This window comes from Amblyomma americanum, chromosome 1 (assembly GCF_052857255.1).
Source record: "Amblyomma americanum isolate KBUSLIRL-KWMA chromosome 1, ASM5285725v1, whole genome shotgun sequence".
Classification (NCBI taxonomy): domain Eukaryota; kingdom Metazoa; phylum Arthropoda; class Arachnida; order Ixodida; family Ixodidae; genus Amblyomma; species Amblyomma americanum.
Window position 1 is genome coordinate 228,774,782 of NC_135497.1, and position 22,946 is coordinate 228,797,727.

Sequence of the window (22,946 nt, forward strand, 5' to 3'; positions counted from 1 at the left end):
AGACGTCATAGATGTCCACCGAATCAAAATTCGGAAGGACGACAAGGAAATAGAAACAAAACACATAATCCTGACGTTCAACGCCAGCACCCTGCTCGACACGATCGACGTGGGATATTTTAAAGTCAATACAAGACGGTACATACCAAACCCTCGCAGATGTTTCAACTGCCAAAGGTTCGGCCACGGCTCACAGAGGTGCCGCGGTCGCAAAACTTGCGCAAAATGTGCCTCGAGTGATCACCAGTCTGATGTATGTGATGCAGCCCTGCGCTGTGCAAACTGAAGGAGAACATGCTGCGTACTCCAGGGCGTGTCCGTCCTGGAAGGAAGAAAAAGAGAGAATCACCATAAAGACAAAAGAAAACTTTTCATTTAAAGAAGCGAGAAGGCGTTTTGCGCTTACAAACACATTCTCCTTCACAGCAATACAAAACTTCGCTGATGTAGTGCGCAGGGGCGTAGCACCACACAGCACTCCGGCACCTGCCAAGGTCGCTCCCACCGAGCCTATGGCAGGGTCAGGCAGGGTCAGCAAAAGCTGCCCTGTCATTGCCAAAGCAGGGACCGCCGGTCCATGGGTCGGCATCCCGCAGGACCTCCCCTCGTCAGGAGAAACCTGAAACTACCGCAGCGGCCGTGTTTGGATGGAGGCGAAACGCGAAAGGCACCTGTGTGCTGTGCGATGTCAATGCACATCAAAGATCGCCAGGTGGTCGTCTTTCTTCCTTTTGTCTCTCACTCCTTCCTTATACCCTTTCCTTACGGCGCACATCTGGATGTCCACCAAGTTATGTGAGACAGTTACTGTGCCACTTCCTTTCCTCAAAACCAATTTTTATTTTTTTTTCTCTTTTATTACCGCATATGTGACCAATGTATGCATATATACTCATATCGTATATATGCGGGTAAGGGCCTCCCCCGTGTACGCGTCAAATACAATGTCAGGCTGTATGGTTTAATAAAGCGGTTAATAAAGTTATTATATAAAGTGGACTCTAAAATTCCGTTTTCGGGTAAACGCCGGAATGCGCCAAAACTGCGAGAAAAAAAAAGTTTGTCCCTTATCACATATTATATGGTAAACGCCGCCAGAAACCCGCCGAAAAAAAGAAAAAGCCCCTAAAAACTACAGTTTAAAGCATTTATTCATTTCGAGCTTGTAATGCACCCAAGCTCAAGCATGGTCAAGCAATGTCTGATAATGGCTCAATGCTGATTACAGGCACGTAGCCAGGAATTTCTTTCCAGTGAAGCCCACGATAATTTCTTCTTGCTGATGGTGTTGGTGGTGGTGTTGGGAGAAGGGCGGGGCGGGGGGGGGTGCTGGCATTTTGAGATAAACACAACAAAAGTATTTGCTGTGGGGCTCATGAGATTTTTGTTGTTTCTCTGCAGAAAAAGAAGTCCAAACAAGTGCAGCAACAGGAGAGTAACAACAAAGGCGCACCGGAGAATTCTGTGCAGAAGTCAGCCAAGGTAACTACAGCTTCCTATCTTAGGCAATCTTAGGGGGCAGTAAGGCTGTTTTTCCTTGCAAAAGCATTGCTGGACTAGCCTCTACATTAAAAAAAAGGTTTACAAAACGTGTTTAACAAGTTGGAGCCAAAGTGTTATACACATGTTGAAAATTTGAGTCTTGTCAACCTTTTGTGTTGTGTGTACTGGCCTCATTACTCTCTCAACCTACTTTCTGCTCCGTCTGTTGATAGTTTCCCCTGCAGGGGGGCGTCTGCAGCTTGCAGGCGTCGGTGAGTGGCGACACCGCGGGTTCCCGAGCATCTGCAGGGACATCCCCGCAAGGGGATGATGGTGAACATTGCGTCACCACGAACCCGAGCACCTGCGCCTAGCTGTGCGTGGCATCGTCGTGTCCGGGGAAAGGGGGATCCTGGTGGTTGAGCCAATGCCAAGCGTTTGGACCTTTAAGGCCCCTCGGCGGAGGCAACACACCACTTTGGCCCCAGCTTCCTGTAGACGGCACCTCCGGCCTGACCCGACCGGGGGGAATCGGCAGTCGCCTTTTCCTATCCTCCCCTCCATCTTTCACGTTCCTATGTCGTTCTCACAACTCTCCTATCTCCTACTCGTTTCTTGGTTTTTTCCTTTTTTCCTGGCTGCGAGGGTTAACCTTGTGTGACCAACTACCCTGAGTTGCGTCATATTTGGTTATAGTTGAGGTGTACAGCTGGCGTGGGCAGGACTTGCTATCAAGTTCCTGTCCTGTCCCCCTTGTTGGACTTCATGCTGGGTGGCTGGCACTGTGACTGAAAAACTAAATTTTTTTATGGCTCCCCAACTTTCAAAACCTGATCGCTCTCTCAAAACATGGTGGAACGAGACAGACAACTTTTTTCAAAAAAGAAAAGTAACTTTCCCAAATATCATGTGAGCCACAGTGAACAACAAGATAAACAAGCAAGAATAATATCCCTTTTCCTATATCCCTTTTCCTTGTGTCAAAGTGCTTGACTGAAACCTTAGGCATTGGCTATAAGCTGTCAAAAATGGCCAGCGGCGACTTATTGCTCGAACTGTGTGATAATGTCCAACACTCTAAGCTCTCCAACCTAACTTCCATAGGGGAAATCCCACTCTCCGTGACTCCTCATCGCTCACTTAACACTGTCCGAGGCGTAATATCTTAAAATGATTTTCTTCACATAACTGAAAAAGAAATGCTCGAAGGGCTCATCGACCAAGACGTCATAGATGTCCACCGAATCAAAGTCCGGAAGGACGACAAGGAAATAGAAACAAAACACATAATCCTGACGTTCAACGCCAGCACCCTGCTCGACACAATCGACGTGGGATATTTGAAAGTCACTGCAAGACGGTACATACCAAACCCTCGCAGATGTTTCAACTGCCAAAGGTTCGGCCACGGCTCACAGAGGTGCCGCGGTCGCAAAACTTGCGCAAAATGTGCCTCGAATGATCACCAGTCTGATGTATGTGATGCAGCCCTGCGCTGTGCAAACTGTGAAGGAGAACATGCTGCATACTCCAGGGCGTGTCCGTCCTGGAAGGAAGAAAAAGATAATCACCATAAAGACAAAAGAAAACTTTTCATTTAAAGAAGCGAGAAGGCGTTTTGCGCTTACAAACACATTCTCCTTCACAGCAATACAAAACTTCGCTGATGTAGTGCGCAGGGGCGTAGCACCACACAGCACTCCGGCACCTGCCAAGGTCGCTCCCACCGAGCCTATGCAGGGTCAGGCAGGGTCAGCAAAAGCTGCCCTGTCATTGCCAAAGCAGGGACCGCCGGTCCATGGGTCGGCATCCCGCAGGACCTCCCCTCGTCAGGAGAAACCTGAAACTACCGCAGCGGCCGTGTTTGGATGGAGGCGAAACGCGAAAGGCACCTGTGTGCTGTGCGATGTCAATGCACATCAAAGATCGCCAGGTGGGTCGTCTTTCTTCCTTTTGTCTCTCACTCCTTCCTTATACCCTTTCCTTACGGCGCACATCTGGATGTCCACCAAGTTATGTGAGACAGTTACTGTGCCACTTCCTTTCCTCAAAACCAATTTTTATTTTTTTTCTCTCTTTTATTACCGCATATGTGACCAATGTACGCATATATACTCATATCGTATATATGCGGGTAAGGGCCTCCCCCGTGTACGCGTCAAATACAACGTCAGGCTGTATGGTTTAATAAAGCGGTTAATAAAGTTATTATATAAAGTGGACTCTAAAATTCCATTTTCGGGTAAACGCCGGAAAGCACCAAAACTGCGAAAAAAAAGTTTAGTCCCTTATCGCATATATATGGTAAACGCTGCCAGAAACCCGCCGAAAAAAGAAAAAGCCCCGAAAAACTACAGTTTAAAAGCATTTATTCATTTCGAGCTTGTAATGCAACCCAAGCTCAAGCATGGTCAAGCAATGTCTGATACTGGCTCAATGCTGCTTACAGGCACATAGCCAGGAATTTCTTTCTGGAGAAGCCCAAGGTAATTTCTTTTTGATGGTGGTGGTGGTGCTGGGTGGGGGTGCTGGCATTTGGATGAGCACTGCCAAGTGGAAAAGGGGGAGGGGGCACACTTGGATACAAGCCTGGCTGCTTATCTACACGATAATCCTCACACCACTATGTCGCGAAACCATATTGCTTCTAATGATGCAAGCTATGGCAGCGATGCTATCGCCGCGTTGTGCACCATGGATGGATTAAATGCATGAAACGCTTCCACAGATGTGTAGTCAACCATGTTTTTAGGCAGTTTGTTCCATGCAGATATGACATGTGGGGAAGATGTGATTATCTAAAGCTGCAGTATTTATTTTTGATAATAGAGGTTTAGCGTAGCGTGGACCGAGTTACTGTATGCTGGCTGCGCATGCACGCGCAGTGCCTGTTGCATGGCCGGGTGGGTCCACTGCATACACAGCAGTCGTACGGTAATCCGCTACTACGTCTCTGCTATGCTTAATCTGGTGTTATTTTTTATGTTTAATGCCCGCGCGCCCGCCAGGCGGGAGGCGTGCCTGACACCATATGCCTCGCAGCGGCGTGCTCCCGTCGCACCGTGATGGCATCGGTTCAGCTGTCGCGCCTGGGAGTTCAGTGTCGGCGGCATGGAAACGTGCAACGAATTGACAGTTACAACTACAGTGTTCTAGAAGGCGTTGTAGTTGCAGGCATTAGTTCAGATCTAGAAATATTGTGGTTAAAATGTTGCGCTCCACCGGAAACAGTTCTACTTGGCGTCTGCTACAGGGCCCCCAACAGCTACCCAGGATTCGCGCTTAACCTGAACGATGCACTAGTCCAAATTACTAAAAAACACCCTGGTGCGCAAATTGTTCTCTTAGGCGATTTTAACTACGCTGGCATCGATTGGCAAAACGTAGGACCACTAACCGCCGGTAACCCTGAAGCAAGAGAATTCGTAGATGTATGCTTAAACTTTAACCTGACGCAAATGGTGCTCGAACCGACACGCGTCGCTCACGGATCTTCAAATACTGTGGACTTAATTCTGACCAACAACCCTGAAAGCTTATCATCGATTACTTACCTGCGTGAAATCAGTGATCATAAGGTTATTCATGCCATATTCAAGTTCTCCCCCACATCCCGCCAAACGTTCAAGAAAACCATCCGTATGTACGACAAAGGCAATTACGAAGAAATCAACAACGAGCTAGAAGCATTCCTGCCTTATTTTCAATCCACATTTCATCACCGGTCTGTCAATGATAACTGGTCGATTTTCAAAAGAAGATCGAAGATCTGACAAACAAATTTATTCCCTCTATCAGCTTTCGAGCAAACCGCCAAAAACCGTGGTTTTCACACAACCTTAAGAGATTAGAAAGAAGAAAAAAACGACTTTATAGTGCAGCGAAACGGAGCCCAGACGCAGATGCATGGGATAGGTACTATCAGGCCGAGGACACGTATTACAGTGCAATTCGCTGCGCCAAACAAGCATTTTTCCAAACTGATCTACCAAAAATCCTAACGAATAACCCCAGGAGGTTTTGGGAAATAATAAATCCGCAAGCAACTCGCATCATCGCTCTAACGAATGCCGCAGGCGAGGATGCCAGTGATACTGAATGTGCCGAAATATTTAATCGCGCATTTGTATCTGTTTTCACAAACGAAACTGCCTCACCATTGCCCACTCTGCCTACTCTAGCACTGCCAGCAATGTCTCCCATCGAAATCACAGCGCAGGGTATCGAAAACCTTATCGACAGAATTAAACTTTCGTCAGCCGCTGGAGTGGACGAAATGAACTCAAAAGTACTGAAAAACACAAAACACATTTCTGCCATTTATCTCTCATTACTGTTTCTGCAATCACTGTCGACAGGAACTTTACCGGACGACTGGAAGGTGGGGAGGGTCATCCCGGCCCACAAATCAGGTCAAAAGGATTCCCCGCTAAATTATCGTCCCATCTCCTTAACCAGCGTGCCTTGCAAAATCATGGAACATGTCATCTATTCCCATATCATAAACTTTCTAGATTCAAACAGCTTCCTTGATCTGGCTCAACACTGGTTTCGTAGGGGGCTCTCCTGCGAAACCCAACTGGCAATCTTCACTCACGACGTGCATGCTAACCTTGACCGCAACCTGCAGACCGATGCGTTATTTTTAGATTTTGCGAAGGCATTTGACAAGGTACCTCACCAGCGCCTAATACTAAAACTCGCCCTTTTAAATTTACACCCTAATATCCTGCAATGGATTAAAGAATTTCTAGCTAACCGATCTCAGTTCGTTCCTATTAACAACCACCGCTCAAGCGCTCTCCCTGTTAAATTCTGGCGTCCCTCAGGGATCTGTGCTCGGCCCACTCTTGTTTCTAATATATATTAATGATCTAGCTTCACATGTGTCATGTAAAATTCGTATCTTCGCTGATGACTGCGTAATCTATCGCACTGTCATTAACATTTCTGATCAAATGGCCCTTCAAAACGACCTTAACAGCGTCCATAAATGGTGTGACCTCTGGCTAATGACGCTAAATGCTAAATGCCCACACCTCCCTTTTACTTTAGCCATTCTTCGTTCACTTCTCGAGGTTCACTGCTCATCACTTGTAATTGCTCGTTAACTTCGCCCACATTCGCTGGCCACCTATTTGCTCTGAGTGCACGTTTCCTGTCCCAGATGGCGTTTCGCTGTGTGTGCCCTTGGCTGGGCAATGCATCCTCAGGGTGCACCACTCAGGTGACGTATTCGCGGTAGGCTGGTTGTGGAGTGAATTCATATGTGTGATGCGTTCGCTCCGCGTTTTGTAGACTCTTTACGTATATTTATGTCTCCGAGACACTCTCTTGCCCGCCTTTATTACCCCAACGAGCTTAAACCGTCACCCTTTTTCAACGGCAATGCTAAAACTCGTTGAATGCAGCGACGCAGGAGCGCGCAGACGAGCTTTTTTTCTCGTCCAGTATACGGCGGTAGCACTGCGCGCGGGCCGACCGCATTTATTACTTCAGAACCTCGCATCGAAACTCGCTTTGCTCTTGCAACTACACAGCCTTCTAGAACACTGTAGTTACAACGTAGCAACTGGCATGGTGCGACGACTGTTATTCAGGTATCGAAACGACTAGGGACTACATATCATACAGCTGCGACCCCATCGATTCATCAAGCGACGACCTGCGCACCCAGGAAATGGTAGCTGTGCATATTGCATTTCAAGCTGGTATGCCCCTGACAAGGTGTTAAAACATTTTCTTTGCCCAAATTAAATTTAGGCGCCGCCTTCATCGCTTCAGCCGCTCAGAGAGCAGCCGCAGCACCGGGATGGGTTGGGGGTGATTTGATATAGACCTTGTAAATCCATCCCCTAAGTGTGCTGTCATGGGCCTCGTTAGTAAATCGTCACCGTTGTTACATAAATAATGCCACCGATGTCACCATTTGATCGTCGCAGGCCTGAGCGAAGAAGCTCAGTTTTCCTTTGTATATGCTGGCATGAAAACATTAGTATGCGATATATTTATATTTCTGCTAGTTCAACAACATGCGCACACGCATGCAAACGGTGCATCTAAAATAAAGCTCGGTGAATGGAAGCATAGAACAAATGTAGCTTGGAAACAAAACATCTGTATTCACTGTAAACGTAACACCCGTTGGCCACTATAACCTTTTCACATCGTTGATAACGCTGCTGTATGAGTCAGCGAAGGCCGGTTTTGGGATCGATCGAAGCACAGACGTCACATGCCTTTGGGTGTCCGGTATGTCCGCAAAACATGTGCCCTTCGGGACCCCCAGATCTGCAAGGAACGTCCGTGATATGATAACATATCGTCTAAAATCGGCAACCATAGCTTCAGAGGGTCCACAGCATGCAATAAACCTAGGTGCAAACTCTTTCCAGCTACGTACTGGTGCTAAAAGCGCAGAGTCATCCTCCTCATTCAGATATGAGATAACTTCTCATGTGACAGTGCTAATGTTGCCTACCTCCTGGGATGTGACACCTGTAAAGCTCAGCCTACCTGGGGAAATAGTTACACCGTTCAGAATTCGCATCAACAACCACAGATCGCATGTACGGACACAGCCAAGTGTTCCACTTTCAAAACACATTAAGAACATTGGGCATTCAATAACTTTACAGCTATTGTATTCCAATCGGGGTTCAAAACACATTATGTCCGAGAGAGCTGTGAATTGTACCTGATTCACAAATTTAACGCAGTCTGGAGCGGCATAAACAAACCAGTAGGCCGGCTATCATGCTTACACACTTAATAGAGTAACAAATAATTATCTCAGACATGTTGGAGTGGAGACGGATAGAACGGGTGGCAGAATGCATAGCAAGGATAGCTTCCGACGTCTTTTCATTCTTTTTTTCATGTCACTCGTATTGTCCCACATTTACTGTTAGTGTTAATTTTTACCCGCCCTTTTTTATTAATTTTAACATTGTATTGTCATGCATTATTTTCACCCGTTTAGTGCTAGTTTTTCTTTCGGCCTTTTTCGCCCTCTTTTTATTGTCATTTTTTCTGTCATGTCTGTCTTCTCTTCATACATCGATGAACTGCCATGCTGTTCTGCGCGTGGTCACGGCAGTGACCATTAAATTTGCTTTTAGCCCGGAATATTCTTGCAGTTTCATTTGTCTTGCCGTACATTGTACTTGTGACTCACTGCAGTTTGTTTCTGGTGTTGGAGTTGTTGTTAGCCTACTCTCTTTTTTTTTTCTGTGTGTGTGCGTGTGTACCGAGGGCTCCTGTAAGGATTGATTAGAAACTTGTTATTATTGCTGATGTCCTATTTTATATTCTGTCGTGTTGCCACCACCCTTTCTCTGAGTAGCATATTGCAAAGTTCTTGTACTATGGCTGTTCTTTTCTTTTCCTCTTTTTTAACTGCTTTTTTAACTGCTTTTTTTTTTCTTTTTTAGAGGTCTGGTTGGAATTCCTTTTTACCCTCAACCCTACCAGTTTCTCTTGAATGTTGCCTCCTCCTCGCTCAGGGGACAAGTGCTTCACGCTTGTCAGCAAAATGCCACACCTCCAGGGTTTTTTTAAGGCAGCCCTAAGGTGGTGGGGAAGGGAACTTTCCTTCCCCTTTCTATTTTTATTATTTTTTATTTTTTATTCCCCCCCCCCCCCCCCCCCCCCCCCCCCCCCCCCTTGGGAACACCTAGGGGATCGCCTTTTTAAATTGTCATCCATTCTCTCTCCTTTTTTATTTTTTATTTCCTTGTCTCTTCCTCCTCCCTCGCCCTCCCACAGTTATTTGCACTCATGCTTTACGCTACTTATGTACCTCGCGCACGCTTTATAAAAGCTGCGTGTTTCAAATGGTGTAGCACACAATCGGCTGCCAAGAAATAAGTTTTGGTGTGTGTGCGTGTGTGTGCGTGTGTGTGCGTGTTATAATCAGGCAAGGGAAGGGGCTCGTTATGATATACATATGACTGCAGCCAACGGCCACCGAAACATTCGGAAAGTTTCTATTTGTTTAATTTTTTGGTGTTAATCAATGCAATAAAAGGTAAATAGGGCAATTATTTTAAAAAGAATTCATTAAAAAGCAGAAGAAAAAACAACCACATGCCGCCGGTGGGATCTGAACCTGTGACCTCTGAAGTTCGCGTCCGGTGCTCTACCAACATAGCTACGGCGACGGCTGTCCAATCTGCTTTTGGAGATTTTTATGTCTAATTAATTGTATGAACTATTAATCTCCCTTTGGCGAACACCACAAATAAAAAAATTCCCCTGTGCTCCTTGGTTTCGGTGCATGTTGCTTCCATGCACATATACCCAAGTGCATATGCACGCAAACGCACATGCGCAGGGACACGTATGCACGCATACGCAACATGCATGCACGCAGGCACGCGCACACACACAGGGAATCATACTTATTTTTGCAAGAATGCTGTAGTTTTTTTTTTTTTGTTAAAATAAATCGTGTATCGCATTGCGTAGAAAACGTCGATCGATTTTGCAATTTCTCAAAATGGCTAGTTTGGATACATGCAGAATGTAAAATAAAATTTTGAGGCCCCTGATTATTTTTTCAGTAATTGTATGCAAACTTTTCGGTAGGAAATAGTGCAAAACATTTTTTGGTTCCTATAATTTTGCATCGAAAAACCTGCAAACATTGCTGAATAAGTAAGGCGTTCCAACAAGGGCAGTTTTTAGAACAATAATTGGACAAGGAGCAATGACCTGAGGCTGAAATTTTTTCGTAGTCTTAATTCGCACTTTTTACTATCGTCGGTCGAAATTTGTGCTTCTAGAACAGGCAAATGATTTTTAGTTGGGCATTGAAATCATCTAGAATTCGAAAAATTTGAAGAAAGGTGAAGTTTGGCGGAGATTTAAAAAAATATCCTCTCTGATTTTCTTTAAAATTGGACCAGAACACCTTCAGTACCTGGTAATTCTAGGTAAAGAAAAAGTGTTGCATTATATTGTTTAATATATAGAATTAAAGCCCTAATGAAGACCATATTTCGTTCAATTACCATTACTTGATATTGTCTGTTAACAAGAGCAACGGTTATGAATTCAACTTCGAACAGAGCGCATGTGGTTGCGGTTTAGTCAGCTCAATCACAGAGTCTCAGAAAATACCTCGTAAACATCGTTTTGCTTGTCAGACCACTTTTATTCACGGTCACTATCAATATTTTATCATAATCTCTCCAAGTTTCCCTGACACCAGTAAACACAAATATTCCGTCCTTCCTAACTTGAATCTTCTACTGTTATTTTATGCTTTAGCTATCGTGAGTATTGTTAAGTTATATTTTTAATGAATTTTATGCGACCACCCATTGCCCATAAAAACTATTATTTGTGAGTTTTAAGATGGCAAACTTTCTCAAATGTAGATGTCAGTACCTTCATGTGAAAAGTTTTTTTTTTCTCTCTAGGATGCTCGGAAACCACTTTATGCCCACAGGTGCTATGCAACGATCGCATTTTTTACTAACACACATTAAAGACCTTGAGTTTGACTTTCACTCCCACAAGTGTCCTCAATCCAGCTATAGGCTGCGTTTGCGGCTCACACGCCCTATAGACTTTTGTCCCTTATTGTACTATCTGCGCATTCTGACGGACACCGAGTAACCATGCATATACTGGATGTTTCACCTCAAGACATTGCACAATTTTTAAAAATAGTCCCTTTGAGCTTGAAGAGCGCCTTTTTCGACATAGCATTGTGAGCGGTGAAGTAAGTCAGAATATGGCTAAGACGTGCTAACACTAGCAGGCTTGTTAACTAATATGGAATTGTTAACTTTTAACTGTAACCGTTGGGCTCCTTAATTATTGAAAGGCCTGTAGCCCACCGTAAGTAATATCCATATCAGCTATTAGAATTTCGAAAACACGGTCACTCTCGTTGCTGTGCCCTTACAAATCTTGGCTATTTCGACGAGTTACGTATACTGGAGAGTTTGCTTTGCCTGCAAGCTTCTCGAAAGCACATGTATTTCGGTTCGATGTACCCAAAATTTGTTAGGCCACAGCGCCGAGAGTAAACGCGTTTTTGAAACTCTGAAAACTGATATGGATGTTACTTGTATGGTGGGCTATACGTCTCTCAATAATTAAGGAGCCTAAACCAGCCTGCTATTGTTAGCGTGTCTTAGCTGTATTCTGATGTACTACGCCGCTGACAATGCAATGACGAAAAAAGCTCTCTTCTTAATCAAAAAACCTTTATTGCTATATACTTCAGAAATTCTTGTTCCCGGATTCAGAATCACGTATCGAAGAAGAGGGCCGCACGAATGAAAACAGCGATTTATTTTCGACGTGTGTGTATATATATATCAAATATAGATGAGTTAAGCCAACAGTCCCCGAGACCAAGGTGCGTTGGGGAATGTTTCTATTTATTTTTTAATTTGTAGAGCCAATCAATGGGAGAACAATGCTTCGACTAATCTGTCGCTTAAAGAAAATTACTTATCAAGCAGCAAAAAAAAAAAAACTGCCCATGCTGCCGGTGGGGATGATCCGAACACACGACCTCCGAATATCGCGTCCGGTGGTCTACCAACTGAGCTTCGGCGACGGCTGTCCAATCTGCTGCTTTCGTGGGTATTTATGTTTTGCGTGTAAGCGAACATTGAGAGTGTTCACCAGCGCCACCCTCGGCCATAGCGGCAGACGTAGCACGCCCTGTATTACCGTGAGTGTGACGTGGATCGTCATCTAACAGCAAGAGCGGAAACTGAGCGAGAGCCCTCTTATGCTACCTATGGCATCAAGACTTCCAGAACCGAGACCCTCATTAAGCTATTAGTAGACAAAGCAAATGAAATGAGGGGCTTGTTTGACATACAGATGAAGGAATCCAACAGTCCCCGAAACCAAGGTGCCATAGGTATATACAGCGTATATACATAGGTATATACATAGGTATATACAGTATATACAGCGTGTTCAAAATTAGACTTTACTGGTTAAAAAAAAAAGTGAAGTGCCGTACGCTTGTGCCGCTTTTGCACCTTGGTAATTTGGCCAGGCGGACACAAATTGGGATAATAATTGTCCCCATAAATTCAGTTAATAACTGAAATTCATTAATTAACTTTTTATTGGCTCAAGTTATCGTGCATGTATATATTGAGAACTTGGGGGCAGTTGCTTTCAAGGGCTATTCCATTTTTTACCATTTTATTTAGTAACGCGCCTGTGTCCCGAGATGCACACGTCTAAAATTTTGTCCCAGTTTGTCTAATTGCAAATGTGAGACAGTGGCACTCAGCGTGAAGCATCTCCCTTGTGTGACACAGCTATTGCGTATGGCACGCCTCCTTGCAAGAGTGTGCAGCGAGCGGCATTGCGTCTTTCTACTGGCTGTAAAAGTGATCGCTTAAGGAAATAGTTCTCCCTTATCGCCGACCCAACAGTTCATTGCTTTCGATCACCGAGAAGGAAAACGCTGGCCCAGAACAAAAAGTCATCCGCGTGCCACTCGCTGCACACTCTTGTAAGGCGACGTGCCATACACAACAGCTGCGTCACCACGAGGGATGTGCTTCAAGCTGATAGCCACTGTCTCGCATGCGCAATTAGACGAACTGGGGCAAAATCTTAGACGTGCGGATCTCAGGACACAGGCGCGTTACTAAAATGGTACAAAATGGAATAGCCCTCGAAAGAAACCGCCCCCAAGTTCTCAATATATACATGCACGCTAACTTCAGCCAATAAAAAGTTAATTAATTTTAGTAAATTACTGAATTTATGGGGACAATTATTATCCCAATTTGTGTCCGCCTGGCCGCATTACCAGTGTGCAAAAGCAGCATTAACATACGGCGTTTCACATTTTAAAAAAATCAGTAATGTCTAATTTTGAACACGCTGTATATATAGTATGGTGCCATCGAATTTTGTGATTGCTGCTGCGAGAAAAACGTATTCAGGAGAGGCACGTAACGCCGAATACCTATGCTGCGCTGATAACTGTTTACTGCAGAAAAGCACGGCTGAACCTAGAACCTACCGGCGCACGTCTCGTCATCTATGGTCCGAGTACCCTTAGCGGGAGGACGCGGCAACTGCGACGCTGCATCATCGGCTACCGTGGCCGTCGACGGGCTAGGCACGGCGTGAGCATCTGCCCGCTGTCGCTCCCGTCGTTTACTGGCGCAGGATGCTTTCATCCGATGGGGATGCCCTGACCACCCTTTGTTGGCTGCAAAGGTGATTCAGCTTCCCAGCCAGACGCGTCGCAGCTTTCTAGATCGGCGTGGAGGGTTTCGATGAAGCTCCACTGTACAGCTGAAAGCCCATCTCTGCACTAATCGCGCATACGCAGCTCTGGGTTCATGGTAAGGCGTGAATCACGGCTGGGACTTGGCTCTGTGGACTTTTGCGCAGCGGCGGTTGCCGCTAGCCACGTCGTTAATCGGCTGGTTCAGCGCTTGCCCTCGATTAGCCAAAAGTCGGCGACACTCGTGCCTCTGAATGCTCGCTAGGAGGATCAGGGCAGGAATATTTCTCCTAGAGAAAAAAAAAGCTGTTTAACGGCGGTCTCCGCACCAAAATCATGCAGCCCAGTCCTATAGAAACCGTTTCAGGGGAGACGTAAAAAAAAAAACACCTCTATTAATAGGAATCAATTAAATTCTGTCCGGTTCCAAGGTAAGGCAATACGCAACCACAACGTAATATGCGGGCTGGCTTGTTAAGCGGTATTCACGCGGAGAATCCTGCTGAAGCATTCCTACGGGCGGCGGGGAGCCGAACAGGCGAACAGCCTGCGGACAGCATCGAGACGATTCAGATACCGCCGCTGTCGTACCACAAGGCACGAGCTGTAAATTCTCCAGCCAAGCGACGAAAGTGCCCTAGCAGTGCAGACACCCCTCGCTGAGGCGGAAGTGGTTTGTATGTGCCATGTAAAATCTTTCCGCACTTTTGGGGTGGGTGATGTCATTGTGCTGTCGCTCGAAGGCATATCGTTTCCGTCACGTGATGCATTCTCGCAGCATAATAGCGATGGATTCTTCCCCCATATGATTAGCTTGGGGTACCAAGGAAAGGGAAGCATAGTCGGACGTGGCACTAATATAGAGTGACGACCCGAGGAAATTTGCTGAGATTAGATGGCCATGGTTGCAATGGACATAATGTGGCCTGCTTTGCACTTTGCTGGCTCTTTACTTGTATATAATTTTTTTCTGCATCGAAATTAAATGTTAGATGGGTATGCATATTCTTGAAACTGTCATAAACAACATTATTTCATTCGTTATCATGTTTCATCGTGCGGAATTATTAACTGAAACCTGCATACTTTTTTTTTTTTTCAGACGCCAAGGACGGCAGTCAGACAGAAGAGAGAGAAGGCAGCCAAAGCTGGCATGAAGAGCATTTCTAGCTACTTCGTTAAAAAGTGAAAGGCGCTGACTTTCCACTTAAGTAAGCGTATGCGTTCAGTAAGCATATGCGTTCAGCCACAGAGGTGACCGCCAACTCTGGGTAGCCCAATCTTGCCAGTTGTACCGGCTGGTTAACATGCACGTTGTGTTTCTGAAAACATCAGAAGCCCACTACGTCTACAAATTTTTGCAGTTATCCTTTTGACAAGCTTTCCAGCGCAGGTATATTTATTTTGGTCACAAGTGCGTGACAAAATGTAAGTAGTGTTAATCATCAGAAGTCCACTACGTCTACAATTTTTTGCAGTTATCCGTTTGACAAGCTTTCGAGTACAAATATATTTATTTTGGTCACAAGTGCGTGACGAACTGTAAGTAGTGTATATAACCAGAAGCCCACTACGTCTACATTTTTTTGCAGTTATCCTTTGGCAAGCTTTCGAACGCAGGTATATTTATTTTGGTCACAAGTGCGTGACGAACTGTAAGTAGTGTATATAACCAGAAGCCCACTACGTCTACATTTTTTTGTGGTTATCCTGTTGACAAGCTTTCGAGCGCAGACGTATATATTTTGGTCACAAGTGCATGATGAACTGTGAGTATTGTAAATAAATCTATTGCTTGAACAGTTGTCTCTGCTTTGTAAGACGCTGCCATGTTAATTACAACACGACGGGATGAGGGGTAGCGGATTTAGTCGACTGCAGAGTTCAGAGTTTAGATCGAGGGACTTCCACCAATTTATTCTTCCACAAGTTTTAGCATTGCAAGGCTGTCGTGAGTGAAGCAGCTTTCCTCCCTTCTGAAAAAATTGCCAGTGGCTTGGCTCGGCTATGCCAGGATATACGTTGCGAAAGCTAAGGCATAGCTTGGTTAGCCTTCGTTAATCTTGATTGCAAATCCAGGTTAGTCTGGCTAGTTGTCACGTGGTTCGTCACATGGTTGGTCACGTGGTGCGGTGCAAGCACGGCGAAACTGCGAGTTCGTGGCCAATGTAGCTTTCTCTACAAAATCCGTCCGGACATTTCAGGATTGGGTACACCTGTTTATTGTACTGGATGGGCGTGCATGAAACAGGATGGCCCTGCGTACTGGGCGGCCCTGGTTGCTGTGAAACAAAAGGAATGCTGAAAAAAACAAGAACGTTCAGGGCTCTAAAATTACAAGAATATATTGAAATAAATAAAAATGCAAAACGAGAAAGAAAAATGCAATTCGGGCACCAAGATTCGAACCACTTAGAGGCCTCTGCTGAGCTCGTTAGCCACTACACTGCGAGCGCTGAACTGGGTGTATTATTTTTGTGTAGTATAACTGCTTTTTCGCAAGTTGCATATTTTTACCAAGTGCATAAATTGCAGTCCTTACTAGCGGACTGCTCTGTACTTGTGCTGAATTTTCTTCGGGGCTATCGGGAGGTGTCACCGATGTCCTGCATCTTTCAATAAGCATCGGTTTTGGTAGAAACATCTTAGAATATCAGCTTCTCAATGCTGGCTGTTTCGTCATCCTCACAGGACGCACATAATTCTTGCTACGCACTGAGCTATCTGGCATATCAATTCGTGGTGTAATGCATAATTTAGGTTCACATGCGTCAAGAAGAGCAGCGACGCCGATCATTAACTTCCGACTAAGCGTTTTTAGGTATAAGCACAAGGAAGTGTTGAACAAACAACAGCGAAAGAAGTGGCTCGAGTCTTGAGCCACTTCTCTCTGGTGTTCCCCAGGGCAGCATAATGCGGCCCTTATTATTCCTTGTTTACATCAATGACATCTATTTACCCCTGTCGTTGACCTTGTGGGCTTTGCTGACGATATTACAGCACTATTGTCAGGTAGCGCAGAAGCCGAATTATTTTCGCGAGCCAATAAGTTCCTGGAGTATCTTCACGAGTGGTCAAGGAATAACAATCTGAAAGTGAATTCTGATTAGATGAAGGCCGTTTTATTCCAAACAAGAAACAAAACTGTTCACGCCAACTTCACCCTATCACTAGGAGGCAAAAAAATTGCAATCGTGCCAAACACAAAATGCTTAGGAGTAATCATGTTTGGAAACAACTAAATCGCTTCAACGGTCTTATTTGCCAACATAGGGACACACGTCCGTCTCAAGTAAAGGTATTTATATATCAAGCATTCTTTCTCCCATCACTCATATACTGTCTCACAGTTTGGGGAACGACAACCCAGTACAACATATCCAAACTAATAGCACAAAAGCGGGCAATTAGACTAATACCAAGCGTATCGTGGCCTACCCACACACATCCATACTTCATTAAATTTGGCATTCTAAAGATCACTTCTTTGTTTCCTTTCAGATTGCTATCGATGTGCAAAACTGCGGTTATCACTAACAATGAAGCTACTCGCTCGCTTCTAAAAATATCTCGCTATTCAATGGGGTATGATACCCACTCTTATTTCCTTGGTCATTGCCTCTTTGTTGCACCAAATACGGTATGCAATCATTGTCTTTTATTCTTTCAAAATACCTGAATATAATAGAAAATAACAACATATCGCTAAGAGATATCACAGTAAAGAGCCTAAAAACCATTTTGTACCTTTTTGAAGACGTTTAGCTTGAACTTGCTCTGAACAGTAAATAAGATTGCAACTCTGGTAAATTCTGCTTATGTTGTACACATGGATAATGGGATGCGTTTGTTTTGAGTATTTATATTGCTTTTTGTTTTGATTGTAATGCTAAATGTTGAAATGCTGTGTTTAATTCATGTTGATACTTTAGTTTTTGTTTCAACTGCCTCACTTGTAGCTGTCTTGTGAAAAACTGAGGCAATATGCTGCCTCGGCAATGTGGATGTAGGGTGACTCTCAAGCTGCATTCAAGCAGCTTTTTTCCCTCCGTCCTCTCTCTCCCAGTGATACCTGTACCACTAAGAGCGAGAAATAAACTTCAACTTCGAATTGTGCTAAACAGGCCGTGGTTCATTCCATGCTAGTCTTTTATTTTCCGTGTTATTATTTTGCACTACTACTGCTTCCACTGGGCCGGTCCAGAATGATAATGCATTCGTCATAAGTACCTCGTGCGCTAGGTCACTTGCAATGCAGCTACCTGTGTATATTTCGGTGGCAACCGCCATTTCATTCATCCTCGAGCGTATTTTTAAAGTTGCTGACTAAAACCTATATTCTTGCTTTAACTTATGTGCTGCAAGTTTTTCTTCACTCACTGATATGAAGGTGTGCCGCTACATCGATCAAGCTGGTTAGTTACCGGCTCGCCATCAAGCTTCAAATAGTAATGATTTCACTGTTTGCAGCAAGTGCCATTCAGGTATGTACGCTATGGGCGCCATGCTGGACCAAAAAAAAAAAACTTTTGCAAGCTCCGAACAGCTCCCTTCGGTAAATGTCCTGCCCCAGCAGGGCCAGCAGTGGTTTATGGTACTTGAATTATGAAACATCACGCACACAAATATGGCAACGGCACACAAGAAAGGACAGGGCAAACAGGAGTGCATGTTTGACAAAGCGAAGTGCTCTTGTTTGTCCTGTCCTTGTTTCTTGTGCTCCGTATTTTCGTGCGGGATGTTCCATAGTGTGTTACCAACTGGCGCAGCGTTCCATGTTAATGGTCCGTGCAAATGTTGAGAGACCTCCCCCATGCATACTGCTGGGATGTTTCCACCACAGGTTTCACGGCTAGGGCTTCTTTATTTAGTTATTTATTGATACTGCAACCCTTTGGGGTTGGGATTTTAGCAGGGCGGGAAAAAAAAAGTCACAAAACAGGAAAACACAAATAACAATGGTACAAGTTTAAGCTCTGTTCCCAGCATCAACAATTAGGTATATTATTTGAACGCGATAGTCGTAAAAATAAATAGAATATTGAATAAAATACCTACCTGACAAATGCAGCAACACGAACTATGCAATATTGGGCGAACGATGTCAGTGATGGTTGCAACACTTCATTATTATTCAGGCTACAATAGGTGGTGGAAGTAATGAGTATTTAAAAATACGGGCACAAACATAACTTAAAGTTAGCTGATGTCGGTGTCGGCTAGCATATTCAGATGAAAATTGATCTGGCTTTAATTTCTCTCTGCTGCTGTTAACCGTACCTTCTGGAGGTGAAAGCTCTCGGCCTTTCCGCAGCCGACGCCAACTTGTGCTCAAGCACCGTTCTGGCCTTGTAGGGCGACGAGTCGCGGTACATCACCAGCAGTATTTTAAGATCACAATAGATACGAGCAGTGCAGCAGACATCAGCATGACTACGCTCTTCAAAAAAGCTGCACCCTATTCTCCTGACCTCAGTTCCAGTGTCCTCCTTGCTTCAACAGCCCGACCAGCGGATGTGATGTGGAGGATCAGTTTGCAAGAATGTGCGGTAAATATGAATAAGCCCAAGAAAACTTCACAGTTCCTTCACATCCGATGGCTCGGGAGCGTCAAGCACCGCTTCCTCTTCCTTTTTCGATGGGCGTAGCCGCTAGGCATAGAGGATGTGATCGAATATTTCTAGGTTTTTCTCAAAGAACGAGCATGCCGTCGGTTCCAGCTCCAACTGCTGGTACAAATCGCATGAGTAAAGCTTAAAGAAAGTCTACCCTCCCGTTAACTGGGCTCTTATCGCATCCAGCCGTGGCAACGAAATAGTTCTCTATGTTAGCGAATTTGTTAATCATGGTGAGCTTGAAATCTCCACAAATTCTTACCCTACCAGCGCCCATCACTGGCACTATTGGTGCAGCCCACTCAGCGCACTGGAATTATCCCGTCACTTTGCAACCTCATCAGTTTTTGTGAGACCAAATCTACAAATCGTACACTACAGAAAATGGGTTTAGCCCATTCCGGCTTCCCGATATTCGCCGTTGCATCCTCAATTTTTCAAGTCCTTGAGTAACACTTCCTGGAACTTGCCGACTAAAAGGTAAAGTCTTTGTCATAGTTGGCCTGCCCGGTGGCTGCGGCGCGACGCGTGTAATGCACGACTGGGACTGGAGAGGGACAATTGCTAGGTATGATGGTCGGTAGATGAGTTATGTATGCTAGGGCAAATACGGTAACGCATTGCCGTTGCTACCCTTGTCAGGCTTGCCTAGCCACATTTGCCTTACGATAGCAGTTGTCTTTTGTTCACCGTACGGCAGTGCTAAAACTCGTTATTTAGCATACCGGAGACGTACCAGCAGATACGTTGACCGGTTTGACGTACGCATGTGGCACACTTACCCTGCTACGCACTCGTAACTGCACCTATGTCTCCAGTATCATAAATCTCGCTAGTAACTGGCCTGTTAGTGCCAGCCGACAGGCTTGTGCACTTTCCTCTTAGGTCCATTTAATATCACTACCAAATGCTACGATGTAGACGAATGGTCTCATGTTCCACTAAGTTGTTTTCTGCGCTTGTTGCATACAATGTAATTCACAGACAACCGAGACACAGAAAAGCCTCAGCCACATCTACAACAACACGTCTATGAGACGTCAACAAATGGAGAAACCATTTGGACGTGTTCAAAAGCTCTAGGTGTTTAAAGATAACTACAAAACCTTTATGTTCAGTGCATCTGTCAGCCTCAAACCAGCAATAGCCTTTATGTTCAGTGCATCTGTCAGCCTCAAACCAGCAATAGCAGTTCTGCCGCGGAGCAACGACCTTGTCTAAATTTTTTTTCCCTTATTTTTCTGCAGACCCTTCAAGTGTGCTATATATTCAAGACACGCCACTCGCAGGCTGCGTTGCGCCTCAGTACAGACATGGCACGAGACGGTTGTGTTATATAAACATTTTATTGTATAAATGTGGATATCTACGCTAGAAATAGGACATGATGAAGGAGCAACGCTAAGTACGGGACAGGAGACAAACATGGAAACAAACACGGGCGCAGCGCCCGTGTTTGTGCTTCCATGTTTGTCTCCTGTCCCGTACTTAGCGCTGTTCCTTCACCATGCAATACCGACTAGCCCGTCAACTCGCTCTTCTAAATATGATAAACAGAAGAACATGAAATGGTATGGACAAGAACTCTATCAATGAACGCTGCTGCTGTCACCCTAAAGGCGACACTCCAGCAATGGAAAAAGAACTGAAAATGAGAAGTTAGCAGGCCATACCTTCGCACATGAGACCGAATGATCTGCCAAAGATATAAAGCATTAAAATAAAGAAAAAAAGGAAGACACCGCGTGTGCAGAGGGAACGCCTCCCTGTTGCGTTTCCTTCCTCTGTGCTGGCATGAAACAATACAGAGGAGGATGTTTCGTTGCAATGTCCCCTGCCATCACCTGATCCAAAACTGTGCTTTATGCATATCGGAACCGTTTGATATGACGTATGTTGCGCATCTCTGCCTTCACGAAACTATAGCCCACTTTTCTCATCCTCTGAAGTAAAGACAACAGAGACATTGTGCTCCCCAGCCAAAGGAAGAGGAAGAAGCAGCACTTCATTCTGTTTATACTGTGTCTAAGCAAAACAAAAGCTCAGGAAAGCACTGTGTAAAAACAGTGATGCAACGCAGTTCGATGCCGGGGTAAGTCGTTTGATAAACTAGCAGCTGCTGTTACCAAAATGTCTCAGCAGGCCACTTTACAGTGCCTGGGGCTGAAGATGACTTCCTGCTGGCATCAGGACCAACCAATGGCTGAATGTAAGTGTGCTCTACAATTAGCACTCATTCTCTTTGCTGGCAAAACAATTAGCCAGTTAAAGTGTCCACCAACATTAATATTGAAGCTGTAGCATGAGCAATGCGACATAAGACGGTTCCAAAACCCCAAAAAGATTGCAGAAAATTTGGACCACAACAGATGTATTCTGCCAACGTGTACAGGCAAGACATCTAATACGTAACCTTGCGACTCATTTTTAATCTTCGCAGTTTTAATGCCTGCTCTACAACTTCACCTGCCTTTTGAATATCCTTGTAGTCAGTCAGCTTACTGGCACCAAGGCTTTCACATATTTACTATTATACATCAACTAAGCAACATTTGTGGAGAAAACAACTGTTCACACAAAGAAAATAAACAGCAATGTTGGAAATTTTTTTTCTTATACTACCCATGAAAATAGACCTGTACAAGAGATATAAAGCAGATGACGCATAAGCAAGCATCTAAGGATGTAAAAGGGGCATGTATAAATACAGGTTGTTATTTTCATAGTGCAAGGAGGCATTAGGGCTGGTTGGAGCACTTATGCAAGTGATCGTCTAGCAGCACTGCCGACGAGGGCTTCAGGCGTGATTTTGCGCTGCAAGCACTTTACAATATGTACAAGTTGCAAGAACAAATAATATGTGGAGAAAGTGTTGGTATGCACATGTGCTTCATGAGGGAAGACAAAAAGAATGCTGCGGAAGCCGGCTGCCATGTTGCAAACTCATGCTGGTAGTCTCCCCGTGGCACGCTGCACGAAACGGTAGGCATTGTACCAGGGGGGGGGCAGATTGCATCAGGTATGCTGCAAGATTGTGCATCTTTCTAATCTTCTTATTACCACAGCAGCAAAGGGCCAAGTGCTCAGGCTCTTGGCCATCATTACTCCTCAGCTCGTCCCAGCATTCTGCGAAGTTTACACCACCTTATTTACTTTTCAGACCACCAATAGAAGATCCATACCTCCTCCCAAGCCTACACAGCACAGACTAACTGGAGAGTGAAAGACAAAGCACAAGCACCACACACTGTGTCCTTTGTTGTTCTTGCTGCCTAAGTTTGGCATTATCTATAACTGATGCCAGTCAACCTTCATTTCTTATCTCACATCTGCCATCTTGCTCCTCCCGGTTAGCTTCAAAGGATCTGGTCAAACCAGCACTCTCAATCACATTTTATTTTTAAGCATCTAAGGACATTGATATTCAAGGATAGAGCTCAATAAAAAATTTTTGTTGCTGTGGTCCAGCAATAAGCCAGACACGAGTAGCTCTTTTGCAACAGGCTAGGTCATTGCAACAGACTGCAGCCATCACATGTACATGGCAATTTTCATACCACACGTTTTGTGCAATGCAGTCTAGGAATATCTCTCTCCAGGCTACAGAAAAAGAATTTCAT

The 22,946-nt window shown here is 44.8% G+C and overlaps 2 protein-coding genes across 28 annotated transcripts in view; both read left to right on the forward strand.

The window, feature by feature from the left end:
• LOC144114742 (uncharacterized) overlaps window positions 1-22,946 on the forward strand; it is a 201,130-nt gene that overhangs the window by 134,385 nt on the left and 43,799 nt on the right. The window lies entirely within an intron of this gene.
• LOC144114734 (uncharacterized) overlaps window positions 1-22,946 on the forward strand; it is a 391,960-nt gene that overhangs the window by 35,348 nt on the left and 333,666 nt on the right. For 21 of the 27 annotated variants that reach the window (XM_077648637.1, XM_077648640.1, XM_077648646.1 and 18 more), the window contains one exon: window positions 1,402-1,482. The exons of 4 other annotated variants lie outside the window; for them this stretch is intronic. In XM_077648637.1, the coding sequence (XP_077504763.1) occupies window positions 1,402-1,482 (81 nt within the window). Of the gene's footprint in view, window positions 1-1,401; window positions 1,483-14,813; window positions 15,512-22,946 lie in introns of those variants that run through there. 2 more of the 27 variants (XM_077648658.1, XM_077648664.1) reach the window with 1 other exon arrangement.